This window comes from Erpetoichthys calabaricus, chromosome 2 (assembly GCF_900747795.2).
Source record: "Erpetoichthys calabaricus chromosome 2, fErpCal1.3, whole genome shotgun sequence".
NCBI lineage: Eukaryota > Metazoa > Chordata > Cladistia > Polypteriformes > Polypteridae > Erpetoichthys > Erpetoichthys calabaricus.
Window position 1 is genome coordinate 323,354,653 of NC_041395.2, and position 27,416 is coordinate 323,382,068.

The 27,416-nt window shown below is 39.0% G+C and overlaps 1 protein-coding gene across 3 annotated transcripts in view; it reads left to right on the top strand.

Moving 5' to 3' along the window:
- The window catches only part of pik3ap1 (phosphoinositide-3-kinase adaptor protein 1), a 157,839-nt gene that overhangs the window by 63,192 nt on the left and 67,231 nt on the right, over nucleotides 1-27,416 (top strand). For 2 of the 3 annotated variants that reach the window (XM_051923423.1, XM_028795999.2), the window contains exons 3-6: nucleotides 5,947-6,374; nucleotides 11,265-11,409; nucleotides 12,003-12,145; nucleotides 27,259-27,391. In XM_051923423.1, the coding sequence (XP_051779383.1) occupies nucleotides 5,947-6,374; nucleotides 11,265-11,409; nucleotides 12,003-12,145; nucleotides 27,259-27,391 (849 nt within the window). The remainder of the gene's footprint in view (nucleotides 1-5,946; nucleotides 6,375-11,264; nucleotides 11,410-12,002; nucleotides 12,146-27,258; nucleotides 27,392-27,416) is intronic. The other variant, XM_051923424.1, reaches the window with a different exon arrangement.

Consider the following 27,416-nt stretch of genomic DNA (forward strand, 5'->3'; position numbering starts at 1 on the left):
TAAGTAACACTTTATTTTGAATATCAAACAAAGCTGAATTCAATTGTTCTCTTGTTCACTAGCTAAGTGGAGTTAAGGAACATGCACCAAAGCTGGCAAGTGAGTGAGGAGAGACACCCCCAAACCCACCCCCACTTCGGCTGCTGTCTTTTTCTCAGATTCTCGCAAATAAATCAGTACCGCAAGCGAACTATGATACATAGCGAAATGAGAGAAGTCGCAAAATCAACTGGAATGTTCAAGCAAATTACAGAAAAAGCCCAATCTAAATCCGTTAAGTAGTTCTCTCGTGAAAAGTTGACAGACAGACATTGGATTTTATATATTATATACTGTATTAGTAAACCTTCAAAATAATGTGCAGTTAAAGTCACAACAGCATTCTCAGCATTTCTGGAGCTTAGTAGAGCCAGATAACTAGAAGAATCTTCACCAAGCAGCTCTGAAAATGTCTGCTTTGTTTGGGTCTCCATACCCCTGTGAGTCTGACCTGAATGTCATGAAATCAAAGTTCAGAACACGACTGACAGACGAACATTGAAATGACTCCATAAGAGTGAACCTAAGGGGGGCTCCACTCCACCAGACACCTGCCTCTCTTGTTGACTCCATGCAGTGCCAGTCACCTGACTAACTAAAAAACACGTCACACATGCAATTGGACAAGTGATTAAAGTGACACAGTGACATGTGACAAAATGACAAATGAATATGTCATATCTTCATGATTTTTACTCCGTTTAAATAAAAATTATTTTTTCTTTTACATATTTATAGAATTTTGTGATTTTGACTCCAATAAATAATCATTTTTCTTTTGTACATTTAGAAATTTTACTAATATTGTGGCCGCAACTGGGCGTTGGGCACCAGGGGAGCTTGTCCCTGTAGTTATGTATATAACTGTCCTAGTCCAACAACATTAGTAACTCTTTATTACAAAATGATATTGTCCTTGTCCTCAGTCATTCTATGTATGTTCCTCTGTTTTGCCCTGTTTGCTGTCTGTCCCTCTTCATTTGTCTCAACTTTCTAAGTGCCAACTATTCTTGAGGTCAAGGATGTGCAGTCGGATTAGTGAGGTTTGCATTATTAAGTGAATTTTTCAGTTTTGCTGTGATTCTGTTCAGTGTACCAAATCCACATTTACATGAAACATGGGCTGGAATGTGAAGTTCAGATTTTTCTCTTTGAAAGAGCTTTGAGAGACGTATCCACTTGCATCAGTATATCCATCATGTGACAGAGTATCATAAAGTTGAACTCTCTGACAGCATTTGAAGAGATTTGAAGAGCTTTATTAGAGTCTAGAGTTTTGGTGGAAGACATGCTTTGTAGCACATCTCTCTGAACTTTCAGTGATTGGTATACTCAATGCACATTGAACAGGTAGCCACCACAGTACACTGTATGTAGTTGAGTAAACTTTAGTGCTGGTTAGGCCAGCTGTTTCTGTAATTTTGGAAGGATTATTTATCTAACAGCAGAGTTCCTAAAAATGCATTTACAGTCTGTCTCCTTCAGATGTAGTTGCATCCCTTGCACAATTAGCAGATCTGTGAGCTATTCAGTGTACTTCTATTAACTCTGGACTGAATTCTTCACTTGAACTACTGGTACTAGTACATTGTGTGTATATATATATACTAGCCATGTGCGTCCAACTACGTTGCGCGTATTAAAGTTGTCTGTGAAGGGCTCCCTGTTTAAGCGCGGCTGCCAGTCATGAATTTGGCCCTTCGTTGCACAGCATTATGATTTTTTATAAGGGAAACAAAATTACAAAAGAAAACCCTTGGACATTGATTCAGTAGGAACGGCCCACTCGGAATCACTGTCCGAATAGTAATTATGTGGTGGTGTAGGAGCATTTCTGCTTCTCTTCGTTCACAGTCCGTCTCGTTTTCACGACGCTGTCGTTTTCTGTCACGATTTCTTCTCAACCTTTCTCCAATCTCGCAGGTTGCTTTGTGGCAATCCAAAGAGTAAGGCAATATACACGGAGCAATGGTTATAAAAGGGGGACACATAGGTATCCAGGCTCTTTAAAGCATAAATAGGGATCACTTCACTGACATGTGAGCAAGCCACGGTACAACTGTGAGACGCGCAGCACTCGCCGGCTACAACGTAACAATAATAATTTCCGGAACGTGCTGTTACGTTGTCATTCATTTTACCCACTGTCTTTCTTTCATTCATATGTTACGTAGGCACGTACCTTTTATCTTCGGCAATCTCATTCTCTAACCAGGCCTCAGGAGCTAACCAGCGTAACACTGTCCACCACCCCTTTCGTTATTCTGGCACATTGTTGACATCCGTGAGTAACAACAACGTACTAAACTGGAAGGTGGTCTACGCATGCGTGGAATTCGCGGACAAACAAAGATCAATATCCAAATGAAGATTATATATATAAAGATTAGTTAGTTTGAAGCACAACAATTTGTTTAGTTTGAATGTCTGTGTTTTGAGGTGTGACTGGAGTACTACAGTCTTCAGTAGTATAAGCCTGGAGGAGATTCTTAATGCAATGCCTATGTTTTAGCTGTCTCTCTACTGCTATCTAGTGCTTCTTCTTCTAATTCATTCACGGACAAACAAAGATCAAGATCCTAATGAAGAATATATATAGAGATATTAGTGTGGCGGACAGCCGGGTCCCATGCCCAGCAGGGACGCCCCTTCTGCATCTGTTCCGGGGGAGCAACCATGGGCAGCTCAATACCTCCCCCAGGACGCTTGGTGGCAGCCTCCCTGGCGGACAGTGATTCCCCAGCCTGTCGCATGGCTCCACAATCTGGTTGGGGGCTCGGATGGCCGCTAGGGGGAGCTGCATGGAGTCAGCAGCCCAGCTGGACGTATCCTCAGCCCCACCCGGAAGGGTAATTAGGACCAGGTGGTCATGCACCTGCAACGCTTCCGGTGGGATATAAAAAGGGCCAGCCACCACCACTCGAGGAGCCAGAGCTGGGAGGAAGGAGACGAAGCTTGAGGAAGAGTGGTGGTAAAAAGGGAGAAACTGTTGGTGTGTGTGTGACAAGTACTTTATGGACTGTTTATTGCCTGTGGGTCACGGGGAAGACGTGCACCCACGGGTGAAGAAAATAAAAGCCTTTATTAATTTCATACGTGCCTCTGTGTCTATCTGTGTCGGGTCGGGCGCCTATATAGCGCCTTTGTTACTATATATATATATATATATATATATATATATAAATATATACTGTATAGTCACAATAACGACCATAAAATGTTGAGAAGGTTTGGGGCAGCCACCCATATAATTGTTCCCGGCTGCAAAACTGATTCAAAATGCAAGACATCTTCATACAACTGAGTCCAAACAGAACTGATTCTCTTGAGACAAGATGGTGGCTTTAAAGGCCAGTGAAGGAAGTGATGTCATCAATACCGGAACCGGAAGTGACGTCATTGGCTGCCCCAGAACCGAGCGGGATTTCCCTAGTATGGTCGAGAGGGAAAATTAATGCACTTCGCCATCCCCTGGTCTGGCATGAAATCACATGTATTCAAGCCCTTTAGTTGTCTCCTAAATACACGTCTGTGTATATATATACACACATATATATATATATATATATATATATATATATATATATATATATATATATATATATATATACACATACAGCCTGTGCTGTAAAAAGCACGGGGTCCTAGAAACTATTGAAATCGTCAGAAAAAAAATTGAAATGTACAGATGTGAGGTAATTGAAAGGAACTACTCTGGGCATCTCTCTCCTAGGGGGATTCGTTTTGCCAATGTGCTCACATTGCTTGTGTATTAGCTGCGGGAAGAAAAATAAAAGGGATACTGATTTGCCAATGTGATCACATCGCTTCTGTATTAGCTGCTAAGTGAATGACTCTTTCTTCTGAGGTTTTGTTTTGCTGACAAGCTGGCCTCGCTTGTGTATCCTTGGAGGTGGAGCCATTACCCCGACTATATTTATAAAATGAATTTAAGTAGCCATTTAATTTCTTCAAATTGCAGAGTGTAACACTTAAATACAAGTAACAATCATCATCAAAATTCAGGACAGGAAAAAGCCAGAAACCAATTAGTGATTATCATTTATCAAATCAAACAAAGCAAAACTAAACACAAATTTCTTACACAGTGAATTTCCTGAAATATTGTATTTTTGTGCAACAAAATATTTTTTATGATGTATTGTATATTGTATATACGAGATTGGAAGCATGAGCTGATAGCGTGTTACTGCACCCACCACACAACAAGCCATGTGGTTTGGGACCCCATAGCACAACACTGGAACAGTGTGAGGTTTTTTTACTGTGGCTGGAGTGCCAATCCTGCCACCAAATCCCAGGTTTTCCCTGTAAATTGTAGGACCTGCTTGCAGGGCTGAATGCAGATCAACATCATACCCAGGATGAAGCAATTGCTGGTTAAGGGCCTTGCTTAAGGGCCCAACGGAGTAGAGTCACTTCTGGCATCTTTGGAATTTGAACTGGCAAACTTCCGGCTGTTCTCCGAACAGTTCTTGAGAGCCCCTCAACTAATGTCTTTGGAGAGTCTACCTCACCCTGCTAATTCCCATCTTCCCTCAGTGACATACTGTATACAGGTGTCCTGTAATGTCACTCACACACCAGATACAACATGGAGAATATTACTTGTTTCTAATTGTTCTTTTTTTGTACACTATGGGGAATGCCAATTAACCTCTTCATTTCTTTGATATATGCTTATATACTTTCTTGTTAGTGAATGAAATTCCTATATCAAACTCAGCTATTATCTGGCCCCAAACTGTAATAGGTGTTTGCTTTCTTGACTCCAATTTGAGCAAAAGTGAAGTAATGTATGAACCACAGATTTGCTGGCTACCTGACAGTACAGGATAAAACCACTCAATGACTGCTTTTCATGCAAGGCCTCAGCAAATGCATCTCCAGATTGTCACAGATTATACTGTTTGTGCCGGAACTAAATGAGTTCAGTGATTCCTGGGAAATAAATAATAAGATATACGAAGTAAAACGAGTACTGGATTTTGATTGGCCCAATCTAGCCCTTAGTAGAATACAGTAATCTATGCCAGTTTGCACTGATTTCATATCTTAAGTGTGAGCTACTCAGAACATCAATACATACACTAATTGCTCCAATGTTACTGCACAAATGTTTATTCAGTTTTTTACATGATTTATTCTTTAAGATTCTTAGTCTTTAACTATTTATTTTATGCAAACAAGTGGTGACATCCTATTCAAACAGCATAAAGATATAAGGAACTTGTGTTTTTATCTATTTTATGAACACATACGTTTTTTTTTCCATTATGTTCCCAGAAAAAAAGAAATAAATGTATGCAAGATTATGTTGTACTAATCTACAATGCTCCACTAAACATGTTTTTCCACTTATTAGAGAAGTGAAATATGCACTTGCAGTTCATGAGATGCAAGTCTAACAAATGACAAGTTCCATTAGCTTTTGATTAAGAAAATGGTTAGAATGATACTGTGCCTCTATTATGATTGGTTTTATGTCATTTTTCTTTGCCTTACAAAGATGTACCTTCCTGTTTCTTTCTGTGTTCTTTTTATTTGATTGCATTTGGTACACTCTATAACCTCCCAATTATTCCCTTAGTTTTTAAAATACATTTTTCATTTCCATTTACAGTTTGAAGTGGCATTCATATATCACAATCACTTACTGAATGCGTGCTTTCACTGGTTTCATAATGTTGCTGGCTTAACCGTGCTCTTGTTCTGCTTAGTTAGCGTCAGAAGGTACAGTCTGTTTAAAAGAGTGTTTTATTGGATTTTAAAATGGTATATTTAACTAGTGAATGAATCTGACATTGATTTGTTTATATTTTCATATTATCTTTCTTTGAACAGAGAGCAAAACACACACAAATCAATTTTTTCTTCTTTTATGAGATTCAGGTTGTGAAAGCATAACTGACAGTGAAGCAGATACATGGACAGAGGTAGATGCAAGTGAGTATTTGACGGCGGTTACAACAGAGGATCAAGTGGAGATGACAGAAAAACAACAGGAGAGGGAAGATGTAGACATAATGTCACCAGAAGCAGCAGAGAGCAATTCAGAAGAGATAGCAGAGAAACTGCTGGAGGAAACGGGAGAGGAACAGGCAAACATATTGACGGAAAAGACACCTGAACTGACAGAGAGCTGGCCACAGGTGCCAGAAGAATTTCTGCTAGCACTAGACATACCAGTTGAGGAGACGGTGCCATACCAAGTAGATGACAAACAGCCCTGCTTGAGTACAGAGGAGCCTCAACCGACTGCATCTCTTTATGAAAGCCATGTCATCATCCAGCCAAACAGAATACGTTGTGGGGTGAGTGGGATTAGTTAATATAACTATTTTTTAGTCTGTCATATGGTGGGGATTAATCAAATGCATGTATAATTAAACATATCCTTTTTTATGGCCTACAAAACAGCAGCTTGCCAAAAGAAATGAACTTTTGTATGAAAAATAATTTGCATGGTAGTGGTGTTATAGTAAAATGAAAAGCACATAGACGCCATTTGTGATGCAAATCGTTGTGCACCTATCAAGCTGTTATTTTTTTGGGTTGATAGTTATGATGATAATGATAATACCTTATGATATGTTATTGTAGATGCTGTTATATATGCATACACCTGGCTAAATAGTAGCTCTCATGTGTCAGAAATATGGTGCATATGGAATTGTATCAGAGAGGTGTGTTGAGTAAATTTCAACAATTTGTTTTGGGAATAAAACCAGATTGAATGCTGAATAACACATTGATAAAGGTGTTGCGCTTAGACCTTTGGAGCCACCATACATTCTGCATTATATTAGGACCTCTTTAATATGGTTGCTTGTAAAAAATCCCTTTTGGAGCCATTGAACAGATGTAGAAAGTTTACACCCCATATTGAAAAAACAAGAAGAGTGCATGATATTGTCCAAAGCATAATTGCCCTCTCAGAGTTAACAATATGTCAATAGTGTTATGGCAGATAAGAACTTTTAGTTATTCTATGCACATGCTAAGAAATCTGAACTTTTTGTTTTAATTAGCTTGTATCCTGTAATAGAAAATCAAAAAGAACATTCAAAATAATCACCAGCATATATTGTACACAACTGGCAGCAGTTGTATGGAGCAGGGGGTGCATGCTCCCTGGGATTGTGTTCTTTATTAATGCAGAACAGACTTAAGCCTTATACACATCCCTTTACCATGCAGAAATAATAAGACAGGAGAAATTTGGTACAAAAAGATATATAAATATATATATATATATATATATATATATATATATATATATATATAGTCACAAGAACGACAAGAGTCATCGGAAAGATTTGGGGCAGCCACCCATATAATATTTCCTGGCTGCAAAATTGATCAAAAAGAACAGACATGTTCACACGACTGAGTCCAAAACAGAACTGACGTGCTGCCTTAAAATGGCGGCCTTTAAATGCAAGTAGAGGAAGTGATGTCATCATGACCGGAACCGGAAGTGATGTCGTCAGCAGGGCCAGAACCGGAAAGTGATGTCATTGGCTGCCCCGGAACCGGGTGGGATTTCCCAAGAATAGTCTGTAAGGAATTGAGAGAGAGAATCAGTGCACTTCGCCACCCCCTGGTCAGGTTTGGAATACTTTTATTCAGGCCCTTTAGTTGTCTCCTAATCGCGTGTGTGTGACAATATATATATCTATATTACTAAACGACAGTTTAATTTATGCACGGACGGCGGACGCACCGCATGCGCACTGTGCCTCAGAGTCAAACCCAGTAGGTGGCGCCCAAACAACACAACCTGTGAACTAAACCTGCTCTAATCCACTGTGCCAGCGGTCTGTGTGGCATATTAAAAGTAAGTTGAATTATGATTCCTAACAGTAAACGATGTCTACCTAACGACGCAGCCACAGAAAAACAAAAACGAGACCGCGCCGACAACGCGCTTATGACACAGCAGAGGCAAAGGAGTCATGGCTCCAAATGGAAAGAGCTCACCGATTAGTAATACAAAACTGAGCCCGTACTTCCCAGAGTCAGTATGTGGCGCCCAAACAACACAACCTGTAAACTAAACTTGCTCTAATCCACTGTGCCAGCAGTCAGTGTGGCATATTTGAATCACATGACGGTAATTCAGTATTAAAAGTAAGTTGGATTATGATTCCTAACAGTAAACGACTTCTACCTAACGACACAACCACAGAACAACAAAGACGAGACCGCATGGATAAAGACAATACACGGAGGCTCCTACAACGCGCTTCAGAAACACCAGAAGCGAAGATGTCACAGCTCCACAATGAAAGAGCTCAACTAACGGAAATACAAAAATGAGCCCATATGGATAAAAACAATGAACGAAGGCGCCCACAACGCGCTTCTGAAACAGCACAGGCAAAGGAGTCACGGCTCCAAAAAGAAACAGCTCAACGATTAGGAATACAAAAACGAGCCCGTATGGCTATGACCTGTGAACTAAACCTGAGGTAAAGCGTGCACGCCAGGTTGTACAGCCGCCCGAACCCGACCACCCACACCACCGCATATGCCACCTTCGTTTAGTAATGTAGCCCTCCATGCCCGGATCCGCCACCATGGTCACTTCAGCACGCGAATCCGCCACCGTCAGCAAACGACTTCTAGCTAACGACACAACCATAGAAAAACAAAAAAGACACTGCATGGATAAAAACAATACACGAAGGCGCCTACAATGCGCTTCTGAAACACCAGAACCAGCTCCAAAAGAAACCGCTTTGGTACAAATATGTTTATTTAATTAAATGAAAAATGTTCCAGGACGCACCCACCCTCCATGATATTGCATCCCTCCAAATATCGGAGGGAACAGAAATCCAAGCCATTCTTGGATTTGCGATTCTTTCGAGAATCGCAGGCTTACTGGTATTACCTACTTTACAGTATACCAATATACAATGTAGTATAATGATTTATACATACATATCCCAACCCAACAGGAGCTAATAGACTCATAATCCGGTGCTTCAGTGGGGAGTGCTAACAGCTCTACGTTCAATTTGGTGGCAGAGTGCAAGGCGATGTTTAGATGGCCTCTGATTTCTTGTTGGTTCCTTTCCAATATAAATAGTCAGATATTTTGTATAATTAGTGAACTTTATATAAAACTTGCCATGTATGGGTAACTGCCACCTGAGCCGCACTCTTCGCACCTTTTTGCACCGGCTCTAATCACTTATGGCTCCTGCAGACCGTGGCCTTGGCCATATATTATATATTGATCAGCAAATTTTAGCACTTTTTAAAATAGCCTGCCTGTCATCTTGCCATTTCTTTTCATCTCATCTCCCTGTCAGGTTCACCCTCTCAGCTGGTTTGTGTGTATTTTTTTAATAAAATATAGAATAATCCTCAAAGGTGCACAGTGGCACACTTAAAAAAATTGGCTACAGCACTCAGGCTTAATATTTTTACTATCTTATCTTAAGCCTCTCTCAGATTTACTGTACTTTGAATCTCATAGACACTGTGCTGTCATTCTCAAATGTGAAACTTTAATCTTTTTATTTTCCTTATATTAATTGGATAGTACATTGCTTTTTTATTAGCTATAACCCATAATTGTTTATAAGGAAGCAGAACACTGATCTGTCTGCTGTATGACTTAAGAATTGTTTGTCTTCCATCCATCCATTTTCCAACCCGCTGAATCCGAACACAGGGGTCTGCTGGAGCCAATCCCAGCCAACAGAGGGCACAAGGCAGGAACCAATACCAGGCAGGGTGCCAACCCACCTCAGGACACACACACAAACACACCAAGCACACACTAGGGCCAATTTAGAATCGCCAATCCACCTAACCAACATGTCTTTGGACTGTGGGAGGAAACCGGAGCGCCCAGAGGAAACCCAAGCAGACACGGGGAGAACATGCAAACTCCACGCAGGGAGGACCCGGGAAGCGAACCCGGGTCCCCAGGTCTCCCAACTGCAAGGCAGCAGCACTACCCACTGCGCCACTGTGCTGCCGATTGTTTGTCTTGCCTGAAATAAATAATGTCAAATTTCTGAAACTGAGAAAAGGCTGATCAGGCTAAAATAATGCATTGATAATCTCCTGACACAAGTTAAGTGAAAATTGTGAAGGTGCAATTTAGTGGACGGATCTGTTGAAGTTTTGTGGCTGGGCATAATCAGAGCTATCTCTTATTCAGTTTCCGTGAGGCTGCAGGGCTGTCTTTATTTTTCTGGTTTTGGTTCTTCTGTTACTCACATGTGTGTTTAAATAAATGTTAGTTAGAAACAAGTGCAAAGCTCATTATTACTCTATTTTAATATTGTCAGCATTACCCAATGAAGTGACTTGTGCAGAGTCAAACCACGTTTGCTGAAGTTGTAACCATGTGCCTTTAAAGTACGACACCTAGGCAAGCACTAGGATTGTTGACCTAGCACAGTTTTGTTCAAGGTTCTGGGTAGAGTATTTACATAGTATTGTGTTTGAATTATTATTTTATAGATTCACTTTAAGAATCGGGCGGCACGGTGGTGCAGTGGTGATGCTGCTGCCTTGCAGTAAGGAGACCTGGGTTCACTTCCCGGGTCCTCCCTGTGTGGAGTTTGCATGTTCTCCCTGTGTCTGCGTGGGTTTCCTCCCAGAGTCCAAAGACATGCAGGTTAGCTGCATTGGTGATCCTAAATTGTCCCTTGTGTGTGCTTGGCACGTGGTTTTGTGTTTGCCCTGTGGTGGGCAGGCGCCCTGCCTGGGGTTTGTTCCTGCCTTGCACCCTGTGCTGGCCAGGATTGGCTCCAGCAGACCCCCGTGACCCTGTGTTAGGATATAGCGAGTTGGAGGATGACTGATGACTTTAAGAATCACTTTTAGTCTAGGTAAGGTTGCAGTGTACTGACAGGTGTCTGCTGAGTATATTTAAGTGAGAGCACAAGTAAAGTATAAGCACACATTAGTGATTCTAAACAAAGCCATGATATAAATGTGTTTGAGCATACAGCTTCATCAATGAGAACACCTAAGCCTGATTGCCTGGCTGTGTTATGCAAGTGGAGGATTGCATGTTTTTGAGGGTAATAAGATAGGGAGTGATACCTTGAAAAGTTCTCATTTAATTTGTGCATATACATTTTGACCCATCTTCCTAACAATTAAAGCTACCCCCAACTGAATTGTCAAGGTTCAGCGGTGACATTTCTCACTTCTTACGTTTTATGTTACAGAGCCAGGAGAAGCTCTATATAATCCTGAAATGCAGGCTGGATAAGCAGGTAAAAACAGAAATTGAATTCACATGCAAAGACCGCTGCTCCATGCGCGAACCTGTGGTACTTGAGAATGATTACACAGCATCAGTCAGAGCTCCTGGTAAGTCAACTGAGAGGATTGCTCTTTATGGTTTTAAAGGAGGGGGGCACATTACCATTTAGGGATCATTCATTGTCTACCTAAAGATAAAGTGTGGCATCCTGAGGCAAGGCTGGGTGTATTGTTTCGTTGAAGTCTAAGCTCATTCATTCAGCATTTATCCACACTTCATTTAGTCACTTTTCATGCCAGCCATAAATCCCTCATATTCTATAATATATTATATTCATGTATTATAATATATTAACAAAACATATTCATATACTGTAATATATTCATATTCCATTCATATAATTTGGAACCTCAATGCCCTAAATAGTTGAGCTTTGTTTATAACGAGAATCTCTTCAGGAATTAGTATCTGTCTTACTCTGTGCCCTGCCATAGTGGCTCTAAAAGTACTTTGAATGTTCATTAAGTGAAGTGATGTGAATCTTAATCTTATTATTAAATCATATGACTTTAGCAGTATGGGAGCTATTAGACCACCCTTTCTGTTTTATATTCTGCTGTGTTCACCATCAATGCAGCATGGAAAAAAATCTACTGAAGTCAAATTTTGGTTTGGTGCATCTTATCTTTTCTCTGTACAGATATGCCACCTGGTCCAGTGTCAGTAACTTTATACTCTGGGAATGTAACAGTTTGTTCAACTTCTGTACATTACTACACTGAGATGGAAGAGATCAGCAGATGTCTACTAAAAGTTTCCAACCCAGTAGACTTCATGTGTCAGGTAAGGCACTAGTGTCTAGTCATTTGCAGATGGGCCACATAGATATGGCTTTAAATATCAGATTGTAGTTTATTATTTCTCATGTACTGTACAAATGTATGTGAACGAAAAGCAAACCCCCACCATACTGTGGCCTGACCTAATAAAAATAACATACAGTAAACATTTTAGGTGTGTAGATCAGCTTTTTGTCACCTTAAAAGAACAATGTTTGTCTCTTAAATATTCTGTACCATTATGAATAGGCAAGTAAGACCATGACAGTGACCACAACCACCATACAGGAGCCACAGGTTTTTTTTTATCAAATGTATGTATGTTTGCCTATTTTCATCCTGTTCTGCTTCAGTACAAAGCACATTTCAGGTTGGCTGTTTTCAATAATACCCTAAAAAGAAAGAAATCTATTTTTACAGATCATTGGTGTACAAAAAATATTTTTTGTTTGCTTCTGGGAACTTCAGAGAGGCTCTTTATTAAGTTTTTGACACTGATTTCATATATGAAATCGGAATTAAGTTAGCATGTCAGATTTTTGAAGTACACATCATTGATGTTTTGACACTTTTGAATATCAATATAATATATCAACACGATATCTGGAGTTTGCACTATGTCCCACCAAAATTGTTTGATGTGTTTATTCTGAAAACAAACCAGAAGACAATACCAGAGACACATATTTATTTCAATTTACCTCAATATAAAAGTGAGGTCAACGTGCCCAAAAATGTTGGAGGCACTCGGTTTTTGCGCTTGTACTGCACATCCGTCTCTCTTTGCAAGAACCAACAGTAGTCAGCCATCATGCTCGGAGTGAATTTTCCCCGATATCAGTTTTCCATCACCTTTATATCTTGATGAAATCTTTCCCGATGCTCATCTCTGACATCTCTTAGATTTAGTGGAAAAAAGTCGAGATGAGAATGTAAAAAATGCGTCTTCAGTGACATTCTTACTCCCGTAAGCTAATGTACTTTCGCAAGTTCTCCACAAGCTCAGCATTATTCTCTGCTCTGCGACTGTCAAGAAAATTCTGGACAACCTGCACGAATGAGGGTGCTGATTCAGTGGCCTTCAGTTTCCTTTTGAACTCATGGTCAAGCATCAGTTCATGGATTTCAGGGCCAACAAAAACACCTTCCTTAATTTGGGCTTCACTGTTTCTCGAGGCCAAACTTATTTCTTAAATTCTGAAACACATCACCTTCACTGTCCAGTCACCCTAGTTGTCCAAGATCTGGAACATCATAACTAAAAAATGGGACGTGCTGGACGAAAACGGTTTTCAGATTTGGAGTCAGCAAGTGAAATTTGTTAAAGTACTGGTGAAAGAATCCCAGTAGCAAAATACTTCTTGACCAGTGATGTTTGATCCATCTAGATCAGAGGTCTCCAACTCCAGTCCTGGAGAGCTACTGTGGGTGCAGGTTTTCATTCTAACTCTTTTCTTAATTAGTGACCTGTTTTTGCCGCTAATTAATTATTTCCATTGATTTTAATTGACTTTTCTTGAGACTCTGACCACTGAATTGATTCTTTTTTCCTTAAAGGCACCTAAACATAAATTTGATGTGAAGTGAGCCAACAGATGACCAACTAAGTTGGGGCCTCAAACTCCAACCAACTTCACTTCATTCAGTTTCTTAACTTGAAGCCAATTCTCATTGCTAGTTAAACCCGTTATTTAATTCTGCCATGGCAGACATTTCCAAAACTGTTGATTTTCTGGCTGTCAAAATGTTTTGTGGACCTGAGCAGATCAACATCACTGAGGCCTTCACCTTTCCTTATTTTCAGTTATTGTGTGATGGATGCAGGTTGTTGTTTATGTGTTGGTTCATTTTGTGTCTTAATATTATTTGGCTGCTAATTAAAGAAAAAATAAATGATTAAGGGGCCTAAGTCTTAAGTTGTGCATCAATTTAAATTAAGGCAAAGAGTTAATTAGCAGCAAAATCTGGTCACTAATTAAAAAAAGGGTTAGAATGAAAACCTGCAGCCAGTAGCTCTCCAGGACTGGAGTTGGAGACCCCTGGGCTGGATTATATTTGGAGTGTTATTTGGGGAGTTAATAATATATTACTGTGATATTACTGAAGTTTGTATAACTATTATACAACTTTTAGTGAAAAGCCCAGATATGTCTTATCAAGGACTTCATCTCCTTTTTACCACTGCTTAAATAAGCTTCATTGATCACTGGATTACTGTATATCTGAGTCTTTTCAATCACGTGATTTCATTATTTTACCTCCCAATTTTTTGCATCATCCTTTTTGTCTTTATTCTAATAGATTCAAGTTACCCTTTTCTGTAGGCTAGTGATCCACCTACTGCATCTACAAGTAGTATTCAGTTTCTAATCCATCTTTAAACAACAACTCCAGCTACTCTTGAATCTCTGCAATGGCGCAGGTTTTCCAAGCCTTACCTATCTCTGTTCACTCAATGAGAGAAAGAAGGGGTGAAGACCTGGTGATGAATGATGACTAGAACTGAAATAAATAATAGTTACTTCAGACTTTATCACAATGTTCCAGTTGATGTTTTTATCCACAGTGACCACAATGGTGCAGATTTTTTTTAAGGTTGAAGTGGGTGAAGTGACTTAGGTCATACAAGAAATCAGTGGTGGGAAGTCAACTAGCAAAAATGTAATGTACAGTTTACTATCCTTAAGTGCTATTTCATATTAAGTATTTCTTGTCCATTATTTTATACTGTCTGGGAGTGAGTTGTCTGTTATACCATCCTGTCTCTAGAATATATGGCAACAGATAACACACAGTATTAAGAAAAGAATTTATGTCATGTCCAACCTGCTATATCCTAACACAGGATCATTGGGGTCTGCTGGAGCCAATCCCAGCCAACACAGGGTGCAAGGCAGGAACCAATCCCAGGCAGGGTGCCAACCCACCGCAGGACACACACACACCCACCAGGGACAATTTAGGATCGCCAATGCACCTAATCTGCATGTCTTTGGACTATGGGAGGAAACCCACACAGACACGGGGAGAACATGCAAACTCCATACAGGGAGGACCCGGGAAGCGAACCCAGGTCTCCTTACTGCGAGGCAGCAGTGCTACCACTGCACCACCGTGCCACCATGAGTGTCAAAAACAATAAACACAAATTAATGTGTCATGTTAGAAATGTCTTTCCAGATGCAAGCATCTGATCAGAATGGAGAAAGATGGTGTGGTGCCAGCAGGCAGTGTGCCCATCTTTGTATTTCAAATGCTGTAAGTTGCTTTGGATAAAGGCATCAGCCAAATAAATAAATGTAAATGGTTATGAAGTCAGTGAGATGGCAGGTACAAGGGTCCTAGAACCAGAAGTGATGTCATAAGCCAGTGTGATATGTTTACTTCTGGAACCTACAGAGTGAAGGAGAGGAGAAGTATTATAAGACAGCACCAACCCTTGACTTGGGGTGGAATTACTAGTTGACAGGCCTTGAAGTTGTTTCTCAAGCACACATGTTGTGACAGGAGGTACTACCATTTCCTCAGATACAGCAATGATGTGGATGTTAACTGTGGAATCTAAACTGGCCATCTGAGCAAATGTGCATGATTGTGCTCCGTAATAAACTGACTCCATTTTCATGTGTGATACTCTTGTTGTGTCCAGTGCTGTTGGAAAAGGCTTCTATAATATGTTATATATATATATATATATATATATATATATATATATATATATATATATATATATATATATATATATATATATACTGTATATAAGCCAAATACTACTGACTCACTCACTCATCATGAAATCTCCCAAACCATGAGGACTTGGGACCTGAAATTTGGAATGTAGGTTACCCTTGGCCCATAGGTGCTCGCTAAGAAACAGTTTAAAAACTTTCTTGGTCCAAGTGCGAAATTTCTTACAGTTTTTTAGACTCGTTTGTATGTCTGTCCGCTTTTCGTGAGAGAATTACTTAATGGATCTAGATCGGATTTTTTTCTATAATTTTCCTGAACATTCTGTTGATTTTGCGACTTTCTCATCACACTAAGTATCATAGTTCACTTGTGGTACTGATTTATTAGCGCAAATCCGAGAGAGACTCATCGGACTGCGTGGAGAGGTGCAGGGCCCTCCTCACTCACACATCTGCCTTGGGGCGTAACCTTAACTCCGCTTAGTTAGCGAACGAGAGAACTATTTAACGGATCTTTTTTTTTCTATAATTTGCTTCAACATTCCGACTGATTTTGAGACTTCTCTCATTGCGCTAAGAATCATAGTTTGCTTGCAGGAGTGATATACAGTATTCACGCTAATCCGAGACAGAGGCTGCGGGCCAAGGGGAGGGGGAAGAGTGACGTCAGGAGTAGAAAGCTGGGCAGGCCCTCCTCACTGTCCTGTTTCACTAACACGCGGGCGAAGCTAGTGTTATTATATGGCTGTGTAGCTTACCTCCAAATACAATATCAATAATGTATAAACTGTCAAGTGCTTTGGAATGTTATTCACGGTAAAAGACTCTGTATAAAGTATAAATCAGACATGTGAATAACAAGATGGCTTTCATTCAGTAACATAAAAGTAAGCACTTTATAAGCCTCCCCTAGGTTAGATTTGCCAGGATAGTGTCTAGTATTTTTGTTGAAACAGCTTTTCTTTTTATTGTTCATAGATCATTTTATATAAATGATTTCTCCCTACATATCCATCCTACCTCACCATTTGCCTTCCCTAGCAGTAAATTTTTGTTTGTAAGTAATAACGTCCATTGGCAGAGAATTTTTGTACCTGATCCAAGAACTGTATTTTCTGTGCTTAATTTTATCCTGAATGATTACTTGCTAAAATATGGTTTACTTGTGATGAGCAGACACCACTTTGAATAACATTTACTAATTAATGAAAAGTTTATTGTCAGAAAAAATAGTTGCTAGAAATGTGTTTAGTCATTACAGCCATAGATATAACAATATTAAAATACAATTGAGAGGGCAAGATATAATATTTGACCTTATTCAAGTATATACTGTACAACAACAAAAAAATGATAATGTGGCACTCAAGACAGAATAAATGAATAATATCGCTATATATATACATTTTGTAATCATGCCTTTAACTATACAAGTCTTTAAAGGTATATATAATTTAAGATGGAGATATTTGCAGATCTGGGGTAGAAGGATAGCTTGAAGTGAAAATTTGCAGTCACTATAATTCTAATGGATTGGGATTTTTCTCTGTTTTATTCCAGACAAGTGTAGTGGAGAATAGAGTGTGACACATTTTTCCTGATGGAAGATATTAGGCTATTGTGATGCCATTGTAGTTGTTCTTGAAATAAGTAATTGGTTCAGAGTGTATTTCTAGGGTATTTTGCAGCACTGTATACATCACTTAATCATCCTTGTGCTCCATGTTGAAAAGTTGCAAGCAGCATTCACAGGGAGTCATGCATCTCGTCAAAGTATAATTACCATTTGCCTTAAAACATATAATATAAAAAAATGCAAAAGAGAAGAGACAGTATTGTACATACCAAAAAAATCCCACCCATCCATTTTTTTCAATTTGAAACTGTACTTCCCCCAATATGTTATATTTTTTATCATACCATTAGGATCTGTTAAGGTGATGTAGTATAATTCTCCAGTTTGGTCAAATGTCTGGATTTAGTGAACTGTTATGAAAACAAAATCTAGCAATTAAATGTGCAGTGTGGTGCTTCTCAGATACTTGAGTCTGGCTGCTATGGGGCAGTAGGGAGGGAAATTCTACAAGAACACATCACTGTGTCTCAATAAGTTATCACAATGAGAAATGACTGGCATGGCAGTGTAATTACAGTAAGTTTCAATTGCAGTCATACATAATCCAATGATAAGGTACTTACCTTTTCAAGATATAGTATGAATGTATGGCTTCACTTGCCAGTCCCCCTTGCCCACGCTACGCACCAGCCACTTCGCGTCTGTGCCGCTTGTGTTGTGAAGAGGGGGGCTGAACGCACCCCAAGGGGACGCGGTCGCTCCTCCGAAACCCCCTCTTAAACGGTGATACAATGGGAAACAAATACAGTTTTACCTCCTCTTCGCTCGATCAGCTGCTGGCTTGCTGCTGCTGCTGCCGTGCCGTGTGATCTGCATCTTGTGTGGCACTTCGAACATTTAAAAACCTGAACAGCAGCTGTCTTTGTCATCTACTCTTTGTCTTTTATTTCCGGCCCCGGGCCTGGTTAAATCTGTTGGCACAAAGTCTCATCTCGCGGGACTTGAGTTCTTGATATTTTAGTTTATGATTTAAAAACAGAATAAGAATATGTAAATCTAACAGCATCATATTAAAGTTTGATAAATTCTGAAAAGAATGATACCAAACATATAAATGTAGGTTTTATAATAAGCCCAATTTAAAGCATGACATAAAATGTCACATAAAATCGTTGCACAAAATCTTTTTTAGGATTTTATATTTATAGAGAGTAGATTTGCAGTTTACTTTTCTTTATTTCTTTCTTTCTTTTTTCTTTTTTTTGCATTTTACTGATTTTATTAAAATCAAATAACATTCCATACAAGCAAGTCAAGTTTAACAGTAAACTTCCACCCATGAGAAAGAGAGCTAGGCCAGCAGAGTAAAACTTTAAATTACGGTAGTAAAAATAAGTAAATAGATAAATTAATAAATGAATAAAAATAAATAGAATAAGAAATAGGGGAGAGAAACTGCTTCCTTAATTTAAATGCCATTATCCATCCATTATCCAACCCGCTGAATCCAAACACAGGGTCACGGGGGTCTGCTGGAGCCAATCCCAGCCAACACAGGGCACAAGGCAGGAAACAATCCCAGGCAGGGTGCCAACCCACCACAGGACACACACAAACACACCCACACACCAAGCACACACTAGGGACAATTTAGAATCGCCAATTCACCTAACCTGCATGTCTTTGGACTGTGGGAGGAAACCGGAGCGCCCGGAGGAAACCCATGCAGACACGGGGAGAACGTGCAAACTCCACGCAGGGAAGACCCAGGAAGCGAACCCGGGTCTCCCAACTGCAAGGCAGCAGCGCTACCACTGCGCCACCGTGCCGCCCAAGCTTATTCCAAAATGTTATTGGTTGGATCTTGCCAGGTTTTGAAAAAGTTCTGCACAGATCCTCTAAGTGAGAATTTGATTTTTTCCAATTTCAAATAATATAAAACATCAGTTACCCGCTGACTTAAAAGAGGAGAGTTAGGATTCTTCCAGTTGAGCAAAATAAGTCTGCGTGCTAATAGTGAGGTAAAGGCGATTACTTTTCAATTTCCTTGTGGTCAGATAAAATGGTGTGAGCGCTGAAGTCGAAATCAACAACGGGAGTCTAAAACCAATTTTTAATAAAAAACAATTTCTTTATTCTTTTGTTCTTTATTCTTGGTGAGTAAAAAAACTGTGAGACTGCCCTGTTGGAGAATGTGGGCAGACTGCAAAAGAAAAAAGTGTTTTCCCTTTTATCACCTAGCTTGTTCATTTAGCAAAAGAGAGAACAGAAAAAAAACATAACAGTTCATTTTGAGGTCATCCATAGATTAGGGAACATCTTAAATTTATGACATAGGAGTACAGAAAAACAAACAGCAGTACCAGGCACCTACATTATCTAAAGAATGTGCCCGTCTTAGTACAACCCATTTTAAGCAGTTTTCTTAAAGTTCATTGCATTAGTTATAAAGAGATTACATTCTTTTAATTTTAATATCTTCATTAGATTATATTTGTTGGATTAGATTAATAATTCTTATTTATTAATTCATAAGTAACTTGTTTTCTTATAATATTAAACAAGAGTAAAGGAAGATCACATTGAATTATAATATCACAGGGTGTTCTGTTAATATCAAGAGGTTAGCACTTTCACATAGAAAAATTAAATCAGTCTCATATTCTGTGTATAAACATAATTAATTTCCTACCTAAATGCAGATAAAATCATATAGAATTATAAAATCATATAGTTCTCTGCAGCATGATTAATACAAAATTCAGTCATTGGTATTTTGTGAGTTAAATACTTATAATCAATCATCTGTGGTGGGCTAGCTCTCTGCCCGGGGTCTGCTTCCTGCCTTGTGCCCTGTGTTGGCTGGGATTGGCTCCAGCAGACCCCCGCATCCCTGCAGTTATGATATAGTAGGTTGGATAATGGATGGATAGATGGATACTTATAAACATTACAGTTAATAATGTTTTTTCTGTGTTCTCAATGGAGCTTTCAACTTTGTAAGCATTTCAAATAGGTACAAATTCAAAAGATGGTGGATGGGCAGGAAATTAAATATACAGTTTAAACAGCACAAAAGAAATGATTAGTGAGTCTGATTTTACAAAACAAATCCTCTGGGACAGTCTTAAGTGGTACAGTTTTTGCACCACATAATTTTAGTTTTATTATTATTTGCAATGGTACATGGAGGTGTACAAGTCTCACTGTGTGCCAAGGCTATACTTAGAAAAAAAGAACATGCCTTCCATTTAAACCAGAGCATGGTGTTAAAGCGTGATTTAGTTTTCAGCACATTTTAGTACGATAGACAAGAATTCTTGCTTAGACTGGACTTGTGCATAGCACTGCTGAAACAGGCTTTCAGTTATAATAATGGAAAAGTGCTTTCAGGAAAATAATGTTTTAGAATGGTCTTATTTTTTTTTCAAGCAAATATGCTGACTATGTTACTCACCATTATTGTCCTTCTGCATTCTTTCTTCTTCTTCTTCTTTCGGCTGCTCCTGTTAGGGGTTGCCACAGTTCTTCTGCATTATTTTGCCATATTATCATTGTTTTCATCAAACAGGAAATATTCTTAAATTTAACTAAATAAAAACAGCACAAAAAGAGTTACAAAAACAGTCTGACTCTATAAATACCAAGAAAAAAGAACTAATTGTGGACTTCAGAGTGTAAAATGAAATAACATTCCAGTTGGCATCAATGGAGTAACACTAGAAATTGTTATCTGCTCTTGATGACTTCAACAACAACAATATGTATTTCTATAGCACATTTTCATACAAATGGTGTAGCTCAAAGTGCTTTACAAGATGAAGAAAGAAAAGTTGATATGAAACAAAAATACGATTAGGCAATACTAAGAATAAAGTAAGGTTAGATGGCCAGAAGGACTGAAATAAAAAAAAACTACAGATGGGTTGGAGATAAAAACAAAAAACAAACAAAATCTGCAGGGGTCCTAAGGCCAAGAAACCACCTGGCCACCGGTAGGATTTCTACCTAACATAAATGATCTCAATCAGTCCTCATGGTTTTCTGATTTTACGTGAAAGAATTTGATGATGATAGTCCTGTGGGCCTCTGGCCTTCAGTCCATCAACGTAAGGACAGCATGGTGCCTTCAACAGGTGGTAGTGGCGCAAATCGCCACTACAGAAAAACCGGAAGAAGAACCCCAGAGAAAGTAGGGGTTAGTACGGATTGTTTATCCTTGATGACAATGATAATTCAATGCATATGTTAAAATAATGGGTTTTTAGCAGTTTTTTTAAATGCTCCACCATATTAGCCTTCAACCCCATAACCCCAAGACATGCTGAAAATGGAACAAAGTCATTTTAAAACATGGCTGGTTGAGGAAGTAGTTTTTATTGCTTTATCCTCCGTTTTCATTTCTGCGTTATGCTGTAAAAAATGTCTTGACCCAATGTAACATTCTTATATGTAAGACAGTTCCTCTCCTCAGAAACATTTTTTAAATACATTTTAATTGTATTCTTCTAGAAAATGCACCTATCAGTCATCACCATTAACTGTGAACAGCTTACTGAGTCACAGAATCCCAAAGCCAAAGATAAGGACAGGGCAACTTTGGTATACCTTGGCCAGGCTGACATAACAGAGCTTGATGAGTCAGGAGACGCAGTACATTTCATGGTTTTAAAACTCCAAGTTGGGAAATAGAGAAAAAAAAAATTGAAAAATGCACTTGAGGCTGGACCTCCTTTGGGTGTTTTTGCAACTATTTTTCTACATGGTCCTTTCCTTCTGCTTGTCTATGTTTGTTTTTTTTGTAGACTAGGGGACTCCATCCCCTGCTTGCCCACCAACAGGTTTGGTTAACTGGATATACAATTTAAAGAGATTGTTATTTTCATAGGATGTTACATATGCATTATTTTCACTTTTACTTTACAACTTTAGTAAAAATAATATTTGGAATTAACTTTTCTTCAGGATCGCATTGAATTTTGATTCCGTGTTTAGACTTACATCGTGACAACGCAACGTATAACTGCCTGTGAGTGAATATTGTTTCTTTCTCTTTTTCGAATGTTTGTCCATGGTCTTTCTTCTTCGCTTAGTCGTTGACGTGTCATCTAGAACGTATAAAATTATTGTCCTGATAAAATTTATAAAAGCTGAGAGCACAGGAAGCGTGTCTGCCAAAAGCATTCACACGACTGAGAGGTTAGATGACCGTGGTCTTGTTTGAAAATGGTTGTAAGTAGGGCGGGACATGAAAGAATCTCATGTTAAAAGTCTCTGTCTCATGGGGCTTCATACCGCGCCAACGTTTTTGGAATCTTTTAATTCTCGCTGACAACACGAATTAGACGATTTACAAGTCTCTGAGTTAAAGTTTAAACCCGAACAATATATTCGATCTCTTTTCGCTGTTCCGTTATTTCCATTTGTTTGCTCTAATGCGATCTTTATCATACTTTTTTTTGAGACATTCAGATTGTTGTACTTCCATTATCTCTAACCTGTGGTGGCTCTGAGGCTAAGGATCTGTGCTGGTATCCAGAATCCCTGTCACTGCCAAAAAGAGATCCTACTCTGCTGGGCCCTTGTGCAAGACCCGTAACCTGTAATTGCTTCAGGGGTGCTGTACAATGGCTGACCCTGTGCTCTGACCCCAAGGGGTATGTGAAAACTAACAAATTCCTAATACAAAAAATTGTATAAGGTGAAATAAAGAACAAAAAAAAAAACCTGCTCCGCATGTGTAGTACACCAACATTTTTGGAATCTTTTAATTCTTACCGATACGCCTCTTCATTGGGAAGAAACACTACTTTTTTTTCCCCTGATGGTAACACGAATTAGATGATCTTCTAGTCTCTGACATAAAGTTTAAATCTGAACAATATTTTCGATCTCTTTTCGCTGTTCCGTTATTTCACCAAGTAATAATTTCCGTTTGTTTGCGCTAATGCGATCTTTACCAATCTTTTTTTGAGACTTTTGAATTTTTGTACTTTCATTATCTATAACCTGCTCTGCATGTGTACCACGCCAACATTTTTTTAATTCTTTGCGATGTTCTACTTTGTCATCTACTCTTTTTCTTTTATTTTCGGCCCCAGGCATGCTTAAATCTCTTGGCTCAAAGACTCGTCTCGCAGGACGTGTAAGTGTCTCTCCCAAAAAATCACGTCTCATCTCCTTCCTAGATTTTTTTTTATAATAGGGAGATACTCTGGGATTAATAAAGTATCTATCTATCTATCTATCTATCTATCTATCTATCTATCTATCTATCTATCTATCTATCTATCTATCTATCTATCTATCTATCTATCTATCTATCTATCTATCTATCTATCTATCTATCTATCTATCTATCTATCTATCTATCTATCTATCTATCTATCTATCTATCTATCTACTCTGCCTTTACCCTAGACTCTTTTGGACTCTTTTAGATCTGTCCATTCAGTACTTTTTTTAACTCACATTAGTAGAGGTTTCCCTGTCATGGCTCACTTATAGCGAAACACATCATCTTTACTTAACACCAAAGGAATTCAGAGCTGGTCATAGGGGGAAAATTGTTAACCTCATTTTATAACCTGTTATTATTCTTGAAGCTTAATGCCTTATGGATCAACAGAGCATCAAGTAAATCTTTTGAAGACTGAGCTTTGTCTGTCTAGCACTTTAAATCTTAGAAGGTTGACACAAATGTAGTCTTCACCAACTTGGTGTTGCTTGTAGCTGTGTGTTTGTCAGTGGGTTCCAGAATGGTTCCAGATATAGCTACTGGAAAGGTTTGAGCATTAAGTAACTGAATTTAGAGAAAAGCCAAGCAAAATGACACCTTTTATTGAATTGAATTATTTTATTGAATTTTATTGAATTATTGTAACTGAATTTGAAAGTCTGAGTTAAATTCAAAGCAAACAGATCACACATAAAAATAAAGGAAAAAAGTTATCATCTACAGAAAAAATAAATAATTCTTGTGATGTTTCTGTTAAAGGCATCAGTATCATAGTTACTTTTCTTTAAGTTTCTATATGTTATTACATTGTGGGATGAGAACAGGCAAACCAGCCAGGGTGGACTTTGAGTCTTTACCTGGACAGGAGGCCGAGAGGAACAACAGGTGGATCAGCTGTCCGGACGGAAAGATAATTCTATGCCCAGCTGGAGTAAAATAATTGGTGGACCAGGAGAAGCTGGAACTTGGGAGTGGTTCCAGTGGTCCTCATACAAGAACTGAGTTGGGACATGTGCAGGGGTGCTATGGAAATGGAGTCTACAAATGTATCCCTGTAGGGGTTCCTTGGGGTCGATAGAGGGCGGTGTCAGGGGTGGACCAACCTTCTTTGTTTAAGGCACGGAAAGCATTTCCTGGAGGAGACAGAATGATACCAGAAGCATTCCCGGGTCCGGCATAAAAGGAAGCCCGCTGCCACACATAAGAGAGTCAGAGTAGGGAGGCAGGGGGCAAAGCTCAAAAGAGATGGAGAAGAAGGAAGGAATAATTTGATTTATCATTTATTGTATTATTATTGTGATTGTGAGTTAAAGAGGACTGAGAAAGTGCTTGGGAGAAGAATAAAAATCATTTGTTTTACTCCATTTACGTGTGGTGCATTGCTGAACCTGTGGTTTGGGGTTCTCTGGTGAGTAAACACCATGGAGTTTGCTTCGCCAGGAGCTGGGTGAAATCACGGAAATAACACTTCGCAGAGCTCAGCAAAATGCATAGAAGTCATTGGACAGGAGGAACTGAAGTAGTTTTGAGTAGAATATAATGGTGTAACGGTCTTTTTAGTGTCCCTGAGGGACAGAGAAGTGTCTGCCATTATTGTGGCCAGAAACGTTATTTAAGCTGTGAGGCAGCAGTGCTAACCACTGTGCCACTGTGCCTCAAACAAAAAAATAAAAGAGGCTGAATGCCACAAACAAAATACAACACATGGCTGCAAACTAGAAATAAGTAAATAAAATATAGATAGTTTAGTTACAGAGTTCAAATTCTGGAAACACAAATTGGCTGTGCTACAAAGCAGCAGCTTCGGACCGGCTCGTTCCATTGTTTGAAGTCTCGGCTCTGAGTACAGCTGGAACATTTTTTTTGTTTCCTCTGTGTCTGTGCAGATGCTTTTCTTCCATCAAGAACAAAGAAACACCTTGTAAATAGTAATGCATCTTATGATATTATTATTATTATTATTTTAGAGAGTCTCACTCTGATCCTTGGGATTAATAAAGTATCTATCTATCTATCTATCTATCTATCTATCTATCTATCTATCTATCTATCTATCTATCTATCTATCTATCTATCTATCTATCTATCTATCTATTCAGTGGGGGAGGGGAGTTTGGGTGACTACTTTAAGGCTTGATTTCAGAAAGTAGCTGGGCACATGGCTGATTTTCCATGCAAATTAACCATGCGGTGCTGCGCTGCACAAGGATCAGTGTGACAGAACTCATTATGGTCAGCTAATGTACTCATCAAATGAAAATGCCTCGAGTTTTTTTTTTTTTTTAAACACACACGGGATGGAAATTCGAGTAGAGTGCTGATTGAGTCATGACATCATGTATGCATGAAGAAGATCAGGCATGTGAGAAGGTTCTGGGCATGGCTGCTACAGCTCAGTCTCTTTCATCTTTTCCCATTTCTGTGTGGGTTCGATGTGCTTGATCAACCTTCTCCAAACAGGTCGTTCCTTCACCTCGTCGCCAGTCTGGCCCTTTTCCTCCACTTCTTCTTTTACTTTATCCATCCACCTCTGCTTTTGGCCTCACTCGCTTTTTGTTACCCTGTACTTCTATTCCCATTACTCTTATGCCCACATGTTAATTTTCTCTATAATTGTAACTAATTCATTCATTCAAAAAAAAAAAGAACTTCCTCAATGGTGGTATTATGTGATACTGTAGCACAACTATAAATAGATCACAGAAGGAACATCTAAAGGGTTATAATATTGAACATTTGATTTGGATATCTGCATCAAATACTGCTACAGTATAATGAAGCCTGTGCCATAATACAGGATTCCATGCATCCCAAACACTAAGCCAGTAACAGCAGCAGCATCCTGAGTGTCCGGCTTATTTCTATTATACCATATACATTTTAAATTTCAGTTGTACTATAATTATTGTGTTTGTAGGTACATTGGATTAATGCAGTTGCCCTTTCTCAACAATTTGAAAAAAGCATTTTTAATCCAGTTTTCTGAAAGCTTGATCCCAAACAAGCACTCTTAAGCTCTGTATTTAGTGCTACTGAAATTCATTTGCGATATTCATAGTTTTCTTTACAGTCAGTAACTTTCCAACCTGCTATATTTTAACACAGGGTCACAGGGGTCTGCTGGAGCCAATCCCAGCCAACACAGGGCGCTAGGCAGGAACAAACCCAGGCAGGAAGCCAGCCCACCGCAGGGCACCCACACGCACACACACCAAGGACAATTTAGGAACGCCAATACACCTAACCTGCATGTCTTTGGACTGTGGGAGGAAACCCACGCAGACACGGGGAGAACATGCAGACTCCACGCAGGGAGGACCCGGGAAGTGAACCCGGGTCTCCTAACTATGAGGCAGCAGCACTACCACTGCACCACCGTGCTACCATGTTGAATGTAATGTTGAAAAAAAATATTATTCTTGCTTGAAAACTTGGTGACTTGACATTTGTTCTGTTTTGTGTGGGTAAAAGTGAAAATGTAACATTATGATAATATCTTACTTTTTCATAACTTTTGGGTTAAAAGACACTGTAATAAGGTGTATAAATTATTAATGTTATGCTTACAACATTTAACTGATCTATTGAGATTCTTTTTTTTACTACATTTCCAGGCTTTCAGTATCTTACCAAGCAAAATAGAAGCCCTAGATAAGCTGTTAACAGAATCCCTGAAGAAAAATGTGCCAGCAAGTGGACTTCATCTCTTTGGGATAAATCAACTAGAAGAAGAAAACATTTCAGCATGTAAGTGAACTTACTTACTATTGTG